We start from the raw sequence: 13,345 nt of genomic DNA on the forward strand, positions 1-13,345 counted from the left end.
AGATGATGTCCAAAGCTCTTATAGTGAGAGCATAACACTCGCTTCCATTCTTAAGATACTTCTTGTTCAATAACTTCCCTTCTTTCATTTTTCAAACATGACGTAGTGAGGATAGGTCTGGTTCAATGGCACCTCTACAAGCACCCTAGCATACATGAGCCTATCCTTCATTTTAGTTGCACTGTCTGCCTTAATAGGTTTTCTAATCAGCCTTGCTCTCTTAGCCAGAGCTTCCTGCTCCCAGTATTTGAGATCTAATCCAACCAGTCTCACCAAAATTGGAACATTTTCTATCATTACTTTGCTCATTTCCACATTAAGTGCCCATGGCTTGATCACCACTGTCTTTTTGTCAAACATCACTACTCCATCTTTTACTACCTTGTATTTGCTTTCCACTGTGTAAAATCTCACGAGAAAAGCCCCTTTATTCGTCCGAGCTACCTTATCTATCCCCCAAGGCCCCCAGATACGTTTGAAATATCCTTCACTTACATTTAGGGGTGGGTTAGTGTCACGCCCCGAACCTGGGCCTGGACATAACACGGCACCCGGTGCCTGACTGTATGTGACCGAGCGAACCAACTGGCTGGCTGAATCAACATGTGATACTAAAACATAACTAATTTATAAAATAAAACTAACACATGCTGATTAACTAAAATTCTCACTGAAATATCATAATGCGGAAATACTTAGACAATCTGAACATATCTGAAAGTAGCCAACATGGCTAAACCAAACAACTAAACGATTGCCAACAAGGCTAACATAATAAATATCTGATTGTCTGAACTGTGTCTATGAAGCCTCTAAGAGTACTGAATAATAGAGCTGTCTATAAACTGAAATAACTAGATAGCTGACAACGCCCCGAAGGAATTTGGGGCTCACCAGTAGCTGATACGTGCACTCCTAAATAGCTGGGTCGTCAACCTGTATATCGTTGCCTGCATCGCGAGATGCAGGCCCCAAGCAATAAAAAGGGACATCAACACATTTGAATTGTACTGGTATGTAAAGCAACTGAAGCAATAAAATACTGAAACTGAAACTGAACTAAACAGGAAAGCAAGAAGCTGAAGTACTCCCTGTTCTGGATGAAGAATCACCTGTAAAACTGTAAATATAACTGTGGCCTGGGGCCTAAATAATGTGCACAAAAACTGTGGCCTCTGGCCCAAGCAATATGTATGCATAAACTGTGGCCTAGGGCCCAAAAATACAGATACAGGTGTTCAACATTAACAATTTACAAAACTGAGACTGGCTATAGCTGATAGCATGATAACTGTTTCTGTTTATGGGACTCATGCAAATAACTGGTTATACACTGACTGAGACTCATGTGATAACAATGCATAAGTCTATAAAGATTACGTGCTGAGTTCATGATGTTCAAAGTGACAACCATGAACGAATTCTGTAACTGCAACCCTAGAAGATAACAATTCTATATCATATCATGAAATTAGGGCTAACTATATTCTGAGTCAAATTGCTGACAAGTATGAAGAATGAGGCGTAGGGAGAATCATGAACATTCCCTAACGTAGATAGTTAGCCTCACATACCTTAATTCCAGCCTTTGAGCGTAATACAATGTTCGTCAACCCTTTCAACTTTGATCTATATCAATACAAGTCAAAGGGATTCTATATTAGCAATAATATTCATGCTTTGGTCATCTAAGCATTTTATCAAACACTTAGTGGGCATAAAGCTCCACAGTCTTCATTAATAGTGATTTCTTCACCCAATTCCCATTCTATTACTTCTAGGTGATTCTATAATCTCATTTAGGTGTAATCAACATCATTCTTCATCACCCACACGAATACAACAATCCCAAGTCAACAATCCAAAACTCTAGCATAGTTCATATAATCCTCTTTATCAAACCCATTTACTATTCTCCCAAGAACTCATCAATTCACAACTATAAATGTTTAGAGAGTAGAAACATTACCTTTTTGAAGTCCAATCCTCTTGAATTCGGGTTCTAGGGTTTCCACATCCAACAATAATGTTCCAATCCTAACTCTATGGATTAGAAGAGTTTACTCAAGTTAGAAAGGGATTTAAATTCAACCTAGAATCATGATAAAAATTTACCTTGGAAGATCTTGAGGTTTGGGACTTGTTCTCTATGAGTTTAGAGAGCATTTTCGTGACTGAGGGGGGGGGGGGGGGGGCTGGGGAAATAAACCCCAAGTCCTAAATATAGCTTAAAACGCGTAAACCCGACTTTTGACCCGAAACTGACCCTGTTATGCGATGGTCGCGCGACGCACATGCAGCGCACGACCATACTCAGATCATTAGTCAGTGTAGGGGTTTTTGTTCGATCGGCGTACTGCGCAGGGCCATTGCACGCGCCCGTACGCGCCCTCACAAGCGGCAGATGTCGGTTCTGCACAGCGTTCGGTAAAATAGGCATAACTCTTTGTACGAAGCTCTGTTCAAGAACCATAATATACCGTTGGAAAGATATTTCAAAGGGATACAACTTTCATCAAGGAAGTTTTCCAAAATTCCAAATTAATAGAGGGGTTATGGTCGTTGGAAGTAAGACCTTCTATAAACTCACTTGCAAACATGCCCCGTAGAGTGGCTTACAACTTTTCTTTGCCCAAAGACATTTCTTATGACTTAATTGGTTTTCAAAACACTTCCTATAACCCTCATATTGGTTCCATTATATTATCATCTTATGAGTCAAACTTTCGCCCGAAGCTACGAGGTGTTACAGTTAGAGCCTAGTACTTAGCATACCATTACTGTTTGCCAATATTCGACCTCTTCCTTAATATCCTCCATAGTAATTTTGACATTTCCTCCACCTTCTTCAGCATTTTCCAACTCCAATCCCTCAGTACACAGATTGGTCCTACTCTATTGCTCGATGTCGAATTGGGGTTTTCAGATTTGGGCGTACCTGTATCAATTGTGTTAGTTCCTCCATTTCATCAACCCATGATTTCGGTGAGAGACTCTGCGCCCTTGAGCCCATCGGCGTTGTTAGGCTGTAAAGCTAACAGAGTGACTCCCTGTAGAACATTGAGACTACGAACCTTCTTTGCATCTTCCGATTGTGGAACAACTTATCTAACAAATACGGTTGATGGTTGTGATGCCTGATTTCCACGTCCTCTCCTTCCAGTTTTCGATCCCTTCGCCATTCCACCCTTAGCTGAGAAGAGCTCTCATTCTTATGACTAATATTCTAATAAGAAATTACATACTAATTAACTATAGTTAAATAATAAAAGTCCACGCGTGTCATGCATTTACTTAGTATAAATACCAATTACGGGTAAGTTTTTATCAATCCATTTATGCTTTTGCATTTAATTAAAACCATGAAGACACGATCCCACATGATTGTGATCAGATATAACAGTTTTTAAAAGAGTTTATTTTGTATATATAGTAAAATGTTTTTACACTACTAGATCATCTTAAAAGCAATCCGCAAATAACAATTTATAATAAGCTTTTTGGATCAGCAACATGGAAAATATATATATATATATATATATATATATATATATATATATATATATATAACCTAGTAGTACAGGTGAATTATACTAATGGTAACAAATAATTTATGTTGTTAGTGTATATATAAGTTAAATCTTTGTAAAAAGCGACCCCGAATAACACGACATCTCCTTATGTTAGATGAATTAAAATTATATATATATATATACAATCATCGTGATCAAGTCGATCACTTTTACCTATTATAAATGTATAGCAGGTAATGTGTCTTATTTCAAAGATTTACAAATCCCTACAATCTAACAATGTTTTTCTATAACTATTCTTTCGATGACCTGATAATAGAAAAATTACTCTGCTAATATATATACTCCTATAAGTTAGACTCAATTGTACTTGTATTTGGTAGGAAGGAAATTAAACTAGCTAGGGCGATTAGGGAAAGATGGGGGGCCATGGCCAGTCCATAAGTAGTGCGCTATTAACACGCTGTATTACATAGTAAGCCGTAGCCGCGCACCATATCCCAAAATTGTCCTTTTCCTTCTTTACCACTTAAACAAAAGAGCTTTGAACTACTATATATAAGAGACTACTACAACTTATAAGATACCAATCCATAAATTGAAAACTACTAAGGGATTAGCAGTACTCTAGAAAATTAATTAATTAGCTATCTACACGTACTTCATTGAGAAGATGGGTTTTATTTCAAGCATCAACCATGAGCTGCTTTCTAAGGTAGCAACTAATGATGGGCATGGTGAAAACTCGGCTTATTTTGATGGCTGGAAGGCTTATGAAATTGATCCTTTTCATCTTACCCAAAATCCTGATGGGGTTATTCAGATGGGTCTTGCAGAGAATCAGGTAACAACAAGAAAATTAAATTATCAACGCTTGTCTCTTTTCTCCTTCCGCAAGACGACGTACTACATGATTTTCTTTCCTTTTTAGTTTGTTTCATTATTAAAAAATGACATCTTTTATATATAAATTTCTTAAACTTTAAGCTTTCTATTTATCCTTACTGATATTCGCTTATAGCCATATACATATTGTATTATGTTTTAAACCACGAGTTCTAAAGAAACTTTTGGTATGTCGAAAGTCATTTTTTTTTTTTTAAGTTTGTGCTCAGTCAAACATTGCTGCAATTGCCTTGCTAGAAACTTAGGTTTATATATATTTTTGTTGATGTTGTTGCAGCTTTGCTTCGATTTAATCCAAGAATGGGTGGTGAACAATCAAAAAGCCTCCATTTGTACAGCTGGAGGAGCTGAGGAATTCAAAGAAATTGCAATTTATCAAGACTATCATGGTTTGCCAGAATTCCGAAGTGTATGAACTAGAACCTAAAACATTAATAACCGAAATTATATATTCCTATCTACTTTTCTTGTTTCATTATTTCACCAGTGTTGTGTGTATGTGGATATATATGTGCAGGCTGTTGCAAAGTTCATGGAGAAAGTGAGAGGAAATCGAGTAACATTTGAGGCGGACCGCATAGTAATGAGCGGAGGGGCAACAGGAGCTCATGAATTACTGGCATTTTGCTTGGCTGATCCTGAAGAGGCTTTTCTCGTTCCAACACCCTATTATCCTGGGTAAAACTATCTCATTTATCATAACTAGATATGAGCTTATAAATTATATAAAGATATCATAACTCCCCAAGAAATGTGCGATTTATAATTTTGAAAATATAGCAGTTTATATGTTACAACAGATAAAACTGACCTGACAGTATTTAATTTTTGTATGCTGCCATTTTATATAAGTTAAACTTCTTAGTTATTCACCTCAAACCCTAGTTTTAGGATTGTACCACACAAGGAAGAGTAATTAGAAAAAACCTATATATTTGTTAGTAAAGTAATAAGCAAAAACATCTATGGATATTGGAAATAATAGTATCGTAAGAGATAGCGTTTGCTCCATCTTAATTTATTCGACGGTCTTTTCTTTTTGTTGCATTTAGAAAAGAATCAAAGATTGACACCCATTTATATCTGGATATAATTTTTCTTACTTGCCGTATGCCTGAAAAAAGGTCTGAGGATACCTTTTCTATTTTAGGCATATTTAATTTTCTTGCAAAAGTTTTGCTTCTTTTCTTCAATTTGTGTCTAGTCAAATACCTTCAAACGAATTACTAGGACGGAGTGAGTAAATGCATGGTTTTGTAAATTGTCTTTTAGAACCCCTAAAAAAATCAAACAATTACTAAAGTATTTTCAAAATTTTTATTTGCAGATTTGACAGAGACTTGAGGTGGAGAACTGGGGTGCAACTTTTTCCTGTAATTTGTGAAAGCGCTAACGATTTCAAGGTCACAAGAAAAGCTTTAGAAGATGCATACAACAAAGCTCAAGAATCCAATATCACAATAAAAGGTTTGCTTTTAAACAATCCATCAAATCCACTTGGCACAATCTTAGACAAGGAAACATTAGAAGACACAATAAGATTCATAAACGAGAAAAACATCCACCTCGTATGCGACGAAATATATGCTGCAACAGTCTTCAACAAACCAAATTTTATCAGCATTTCTGAAGTAATAATGGACGAAGATGTCGAATGTGACCGTGATTTAATCCATATCGTGTATAGCCTATCGAAGGATTTAGGGTTTCCTGGATTCAGGGTCGGGATTATTTACTCGTACAATGACGTTGTAATGAATTGTGCCCGAAAAATGTCGAGTTTCGGGCTCGTTTCAACTCAAACACAGTTTTTAATATCCAACATGCTATCGGACGAGACGTTCGTTGAGAAATTCATTGGCGAGAGTCGTGAAAGGCTAGGAAAAAGACACGGGGCATTCACTAAGGGACTTGAACAAGTGGGAATTAACACGTTGAAAAGTAACGCTGGCTTGTTTTGTTGGATGGATTTGAGAAGGTTACTTAAGGAAAATACATTTGAAAGTGAGATTGAACTTTGGAGAATAATTATTAATGAAGTTAAACTAAATGTTTCACCAGGTTGTTCTTTTCATTGTTCGGAGCCGGGTTGGTTTAGAGTTTGTTTTGCTAATATGGATGATGAGACTATGAGGGTTGCATTAAAGAGGATTAAGAATTTTGTGCTTCAACACAAAGGGAATAATGAAAGAGGAGTTAAGAAATTGCAATGCAGGAGTAAATTGGAGATCAGTTTATCATTTAGGATTGGATGATTTTATGACCTCTCCGAATTCTCCTATATCTTAACCTTTGGTCAAGGCTAGGACTTAAAAAGGAAAACAAAAATGTTATCATCATTTGTGTAATAAGAGTAGGAAGAATTGCTCATGTAATTTACATCAATGACTGTTGCAATGAATGAATACTTTGAGTAGTTGACTTCACAGTTTAAACAATTTATCAACCATCATCTGAATGAAAAATTGCACCAAATTAAAAATGGCGTTTCTCTTTTTGTTTTTGTTTCCTCTTTGAATTAAGGAGCACTTGAGTCATTATCAATTAGAATAATTCAAGTAGAATAATTTATGGTTTGTTCGACTAAAAAAATAGTCCAGGCTTTATTTAGAAAAAAATCAATTGGATCGGTAAGATATCTTTATTGTTGTTAACTTTAAAGCTTTTATTGCCGTTAGAAATATTCGCGTTGTTAGTCTTTGGTGCCCTTTTAACATTTAAACTTTAAGTTATATACACTGATAGTGTAAAGAAAATTTACACGATTAGTGTAGTTCAATTAATCTATTATAAAAGGCTGCTTACTATTTTTATAAAACAAGTTACCCGTTAATATTTATATAGATATTTACCCATAATTATCTTATATATAATCTAATTAGACAAATATTTTCTTACACTATGGGTAGATATAATTTAACTCATAAATTTAGCAAGATTGGTAGGCGGTAGCCCTATCTTTGTATGGTGAGACTTGTCTGTATCCACTTTAAAAAAGGGTAGAACTTATTATTACGCTGCTAAATACGGAGTAACTGAATTCACTATTAGCTAAGTTCGCTGTATCTGGACTAAAGCACTCTCCATCACAAACATAGGCGGATCCAGAATTTAAATTTTATGGGTTCAACTTCTAATGTTCTTCGTATTGAACCCCCTATATTTTGATGTTATGGGTTCATATCTACTCTGTACAATTTATTACACTATTTTAGTGAATTTCTATACATAAATTTGTACTCCGCAAAGAAAGTACGGAGTTCAGATGAACCCGATACTTTAAAGTTGCATCCGCCCCTGGTCACAAATTTATATTAGGTGACCATCCAAACTTCAAGCGCGTGTTTGCACATGTTGCGATTTAACCTTTTTCTTTTACCAAATAATTACTGAATGGTAAATAATACGAAGAAAATAATTTCATGGGGTCATACATAGCTTAAGTGTGTAGTTGGTAATTTAGCCATAGTTTATGTGTGTTTCAATGCCTTATCCCTTTTAAAAACATAATGAATTCAATGCTAAATATCTTAAAGATTAAACTCATGAAGACTTAAGTTATAGATCCGCCTCTGCTTCTCAAGATGAGTGTTCCCTATAGAAATATTCCTGTTTCAGTCATTATATGATGATTTGCAGGACAATTCTTGCAAGGCAAATTAGAACTTCAGTTATGCCATCAATGAGCAAATTCAAACCATGAATCCATCTGAAATTTTACACATGCTTCCTTTAATTTAGAAAAAAAACAAAAACAAATTTGATATACTTTATTTTACTGACAAGAAAGAAAAAAGTTGTAAATGTTGATACAGTTGGTACAAATTACAATACAATGACCCCAAAGAAGGCAATTAAATGATCATGCTGGTTTGAAATCCAAATGAAGTAGCTGGCTAATATTGAACTTGCTCTCTAACTTAGTTCTGCTCTCTGATTTTTTTTATAATGGACTGCACTAACTTGTTTATCAATCCAACAAAGGTGACAATGAAGGTCCACAACTTTTTGTACCATGCCAGAATTGAACTTATATATGGTTGCAGAACAACCTTGAAAGTATTTAGTAACAGTTGATATTTAACTTGGTCATTGTTTACAAACCCTGCAAGGCAAAAAACATAAAAGAAAAATCATGCCCTGTGAGAATTTTTCTTTCCTTCTTAATTTATTTAATTTTAAGATGTGACTAGAAATCAAAAAATTGACATACTCTTGGCGGTCTCAGGAAAGTTATCATAAATTGAAGTTACCATATCTTTTTTTGAACCTGGTAACTTAATTGAAGCAACCATATTGAACAATGCCTGTTTTTTGCCAGGCAAGAAAAGAGGTACAAAAAAAGAAGAAGGATGTGTTAATGAAACAGTAACTGATCAACAATTAAGGATTCCATTTGCCAATGTAAAACAGTTAAAGTTATCTAGTTACAGTCAGACCTCTTTATAACAATCATCATCTATAAAAACATTTCGCTGTAACGCTCAAGTTTTTTTTAGAACTGATTTTTCATGTTACATTATGTTAGATGTTCTCTATAACGACATTTCGTTATAGCAGCCAAAAAATATTTATAGAGAGGTTTGACTATATATAGAAAAAAAGAAATGGTGATCGACATACCAAAATTTTTGGTTTCATAGATGATTCAGTAATGACTTGAGCATTCCTGCATACATTATTTCTTCATCAATATTTATGCTTGTGCTGATAAAAAGGATTAAACTTAAAATGGCTCTTGATAAGTGTAGATTATTTACTTAATGAGTATTTGTTCTCCATCTCTTGATAATTCATAGTAGCTGCAACCTCTTGTGAAGGGAACTTCCTTCCTCTTCCACTCTGCAATAACAAAGTATACACTTTCAATTTGGGTGTTTACGCTATATATTTCTAGAAACGAGTCAATTATAATTAAATTTAGCCATCACTGGACACTTGTCGTCATCGATCCATTTACGCAGTCTTTGGTTATGACTTATGATAATGATCACTTAAGAAAATGCAAGTATAATTCACTTTAGAAAGTAGTGATTACCTAAATGCCAGTTAACTATTGCTGTCAGATCAACACCTTCATAAATGTTGTCTATGCTTAACTCTGTGTTTTGGCCCATGCTTGTGGTTAGTTGCTCCAGAAACTTTAAAGCCTCCTGCATAAAGTTGCAAAAGCAAGTTGAATAAACGGATTAAGCCGTAGCGGAGCCACATAGACCGAAGGGTGGTCAATTGGACACCAAGGGTACAGTTCTAGTTACGATTCCGGCAGAACTCAGTGGCTTTAGCCAAAACAAAAAATCCACAATATGTATAAACAATTTATCCAGGATCCAATAATCTACCTTCTGTAAAAATCAGAATTCATAAACTCAAAATTGTGGACCGGCCTCTATTGAACGCCTTTCGTCGAAAAATTATACTGTGTATAAAGGGGTAGGTTAAATTTCACCTTTTATATGTATATATTAAATCCTAAACACCTTTTACAAAATTCGTAAATTGCAACTTGGATTAAGACTGTAATTCATGTTATTGATAGAAAAAGATAAAGGGCAAACCTTTCTTCCCTGAAATGGTTGAGGGAATGAGAAATCATCAAAGAAACAATCTTCAGATATGAGCAAGGCCAGTTGGTTCAGGTCCTTGTCGTTTATGCTGGTGTAGAATTTTTCAATTGTGTTTGATGGTGAAAATGAATGTTTGCCAATTTCTGGATTGAGCATCGAATGCGCGATTAAGGACCTCTGTTTGCTCCTGATACTTCCTATTTTGAAATTTTGTTCATATAGTTTGGTGTTTTTGGCGTTCCTAGCTTTCAATTGCAGAATGCTTTGGCTACTCCTAAAATCTGGCGTGGACGATAAACTTTGCCAGACAATTTGACCTGAAAGTGCCATGTTAGCAGATATATAGCAGCATTGCAAAAAGATCAAATAATTTATAGATGCAATGCCTTGGCAGGGAGAAAAGGAATCACTGAAGTGCCTTTCTTAATATATGGTGTAAATAAATGTTCTGTGCCTTGCTTTAAAATTAAGGTAAACTCAGAATATGACTCTTTGGTGTAAAACATGTTGCAATCTTCATTTAACAGAGGCGGATGTAACATATTTGCTACGGGTGGACCCTACCATTTTTGACACTGAGTGTTTATATATTTAGGTAACAATTACTAAAATTTCAACAAATATTAGAATTTCGAACCTATAATTCTGAAAAGTGCAATAGTTTCAATAATAATATTTTAAAAATTGAACTATCAAGCTTTAATATTCTTGATCTGTCTCTATTAGGTCTATGACAATGTACAATAAAAACAGAGGTTTCCCTTCTTTAATCTTGAGAACTGTGCGATTTATATCATTAGTAACTACTATAATTTTCTCATCTTTAAATTCATTAGTTACCAGACATAAACTTTTTTTTCCAAAGAGTACATGGAATTGGCCTGGTCACTTGCTTCGAGTCGAATGGGATATTATCTAATTATCCTTTGAAGCAGTCTCAAAATGAATCAATTTTTTTTAATGTGTAACACCTAAATATTCCTCAAATTAACACTTAGTATGAGTGTTTACTTAGGGTGTTGATAGAAATTAGGAGACCAAGCTAGATCTTTATGAGTTGTCAAAAAATGATTAGTTCTTTTTATTTAAATCTTATATTTGGTTCATCATATAATGCTATGATCTTAAATGAGCAAGCATAATCAGTGAAAATTCATAAAGTTGATCTTAACTTGTTTGAGAGTGAGGAATATATATTTCTTGTTGTTTGGCTGGTCGTATAATGCTATGATGTTTGAGACAAAATACCTTCTCCTATAAAAGAGTACTATAAAGAGTCGGCAAACTTTTATACTCAACTGTAATGTTCTAAAGTGTTCCTTCGTCACAAGCTCCTCTAGACACACTATATATTCGTGCTTGGTATTTTGTTCATCAATCTCCATCTTCTTTAATAACTGCATGGAGAACTTAATTACTAGCTGGCACCATACCATGATCTTCCGGAAACAAAATCCTATCATCAAAAACATGGCAGTATACCAATTTTACATCCACAGATAATTCCAACACTCCATGATGACCCTTGTTTAACTCAGCGATACTAAGCACCTGCCTCATTGTACTTTCCTCTATAGCGTCACGTTGATCTTGATACACTGCGTTCCAATTCCCAAATAGTGTTGAAATTTCCAGGTAGAATCTGCCGTTGGCCATGAGAACAGAAGGAGTGAGATATGATTCGATAGGGTTTGCACTCGACGACGGTAGAGCACTTATACGTGGTTGTGTTAAACTATATGAAGATGGTATATACCAACTACCATGTCGAATCCATAAGGATGAGCTAATGTTTAAAAGGGATAAAGAAGAAGATGATTGATGAGCTTTCTTTGATGTTTTTTTTTTTTTTTTTTTTTTTTTGTGAAAGTTGGTTAACAATGCAGGAAAAAACAAATTGACTGTGGTTTCGCATATTGGAAGACTATTATGAGAAGTGTAGGTTAATTTGGAAATACAATGTGCTTCATTGTTACTTAATTTATAGAAGAAGAAATTCTTGACCAAGTATGATATGGATCGGATATACTCCCCTGGATCAAAAAAAGAGTCCACTTAATCATTTACACAGCCCTTAAGAAACTACTCACTCCAAGAAAAAAATATGTTAATTGACTAAACTACCCCTGCTCATATATATATATGTATGTATGTAACTATATTTGGTTCGTTTTTTCGATATTATTTTTTACATAAAATCAAAACCAATTTACATAACAACTTTATTTTACCGACAAAACAACAGTTGTAAATAATGTTGATAAAGTTGGTACAATGACCCCCAAGAAGGCAATCAAATCATCATGCTGGTGAAACCCAAATCAAGTAGCTGTGGCTAATATTGAACTTGCTCTCTAACTCAGTTCTGCTCTCTGAAATTCTTTATAATGAACGGGTAAATATCTCAAAAGGTCATTGAACTTTGAGAAATTATGTAGTAAAGTCATTGAACTTTGCTACATATCAATAAAATCACTCAACTTTGACCTATTATCTCATAAAATCACTCAACTACATATGTCATCAAAAACATCTGACATGGAAATATTAATAAATTATTTTATGTCATGTAGATGTGGGCCCCACAATAAAATAAAATAAATCCATATCTTTATCAAAGGGTCATGGTAGATGAATTGGTCAAAACATACATAAATATTCATTGAATCCTTTTTGCATTACGTTAGAAGTTTTCTTTGTGTTAATGAAATTCAACAATCGATAAATATACATAACAAAATAATTCACATATGCACACTATAATTTCTTAGATAAGAAATTCAACTGACCACCCTTAGGACTTGCGGTCCAGTGTGGCTTTGCTATTGTGCGCTGAATTAAAGCTATTGTTTTATAGTCTCTCCATTTTGATTTATGTGGCATTACTTTTTTTTTTTAAAAAGTTTGTTCTAAAGTTGTACTTTGGATGAGGGTCAATCCGTATGCAAAGATATGAATTTATTTTATTTTATTGTGTGACCCAAGTTTACATGGCATAAAATAATTAATTAATATTGCCATGTCAGATTTTTTTGATGACATGTAGTTGAGTGATTTTATGAGATAATAGGCCAAAGTTGAGTGATTTTATTGATATGTAGCAAAGCTTAATGACTTTACTACATAATTTCTCAAAGTTCAATGACCTTTTGAGATATTTACCCTATAATGAACTGCACTAACTTGTTTGTGAGTCCAACAAAGGTGATTGCAAATGTCCACAACTTTGTGTACCATGCAAGAATTGGACTTATGAATGGTTGCATAACAATCTTGTAGATATTTAATAGGGAAAAGGGCTTGATTTACCCCTCTACTTTGGGAAAAGGTTCATATTTA

The 13,345-nt window shown here is 34.5% G+C and overlaps 2 protein-coding genes across 2 annotated transcripts; one reads left to right on the top strand and one right to left on the bottom strand.

Annotated features, from left to right (window-relative positions):
- Positions 1 to 4,205: 4,205 nt before the first annotated feature.
- On the top strand, positions 4,206 to 6,836 carry LOC132602434 (1-aminocyclopropane-1-carboxylate synthase-like). Its single transcript, XM_060315285.1, has 4 exons — positions 4,206 to 4,377; positions 4,717 to 4,848; positions 4,957 to 5,117; positions 5,767 to 6,836. The coding sequence occupies exons 1-4, from the start codon at positions 4,207 to 4,209 to the stop codon at positions 6,692 to 6,694; spliced, it is 1,392 nt and encodes a 463-aa protein (XP_060171268.1). The 5' UTR covers position 4,206; the 3' UTR covers positions 6,695 to 6,836.
- A 1,286-nt stretch (positions 6,837 to 8,122) lies between these two features.
- Positions 8,123 to 10,359, bottom strand: LOC132602435 (uncharacterized). The gene is made up of 6 exons (XM_060315286.1): positions 9,998 to 10,359; positions 9,478 to 9,592; positions 9,200 to 9,281; positions 9,063 to 9,108; positions 8,653 to 8,746; positions 8,123 to 8,544 (listed from the first exon to the last, which is right to left on the bottom strand). Exons 1-6 carry the CDS (start codon positions 10,334 to 10,336, stop codon positions 8,360 to 8,362), a joined length of 861 nt encoding a protein of 286 aa, XP_060171269.1. The 5' UTR covers positions 10,337 to 10,359; the 3' UTR covers positions 8,123 to 8,359.
- Positions 10,360 to 13,345: the final 2,986 nt, after the last annotated feature.

This window comes from Lycium barbarum, chromosome 7 (genome assembly GCF_019175385.1).
Source record: "Lycium barbarum isolate Lr01 chromosome 7, ASM1917538v2, whole genome shotgun sequence".
Taxonomy (NCBI): Eukaryota; Viridiplantae; Streptophyta; class Magnoliopsida; order Solanales; family Solanaceae; genus Lycium; species Lycium barbarum.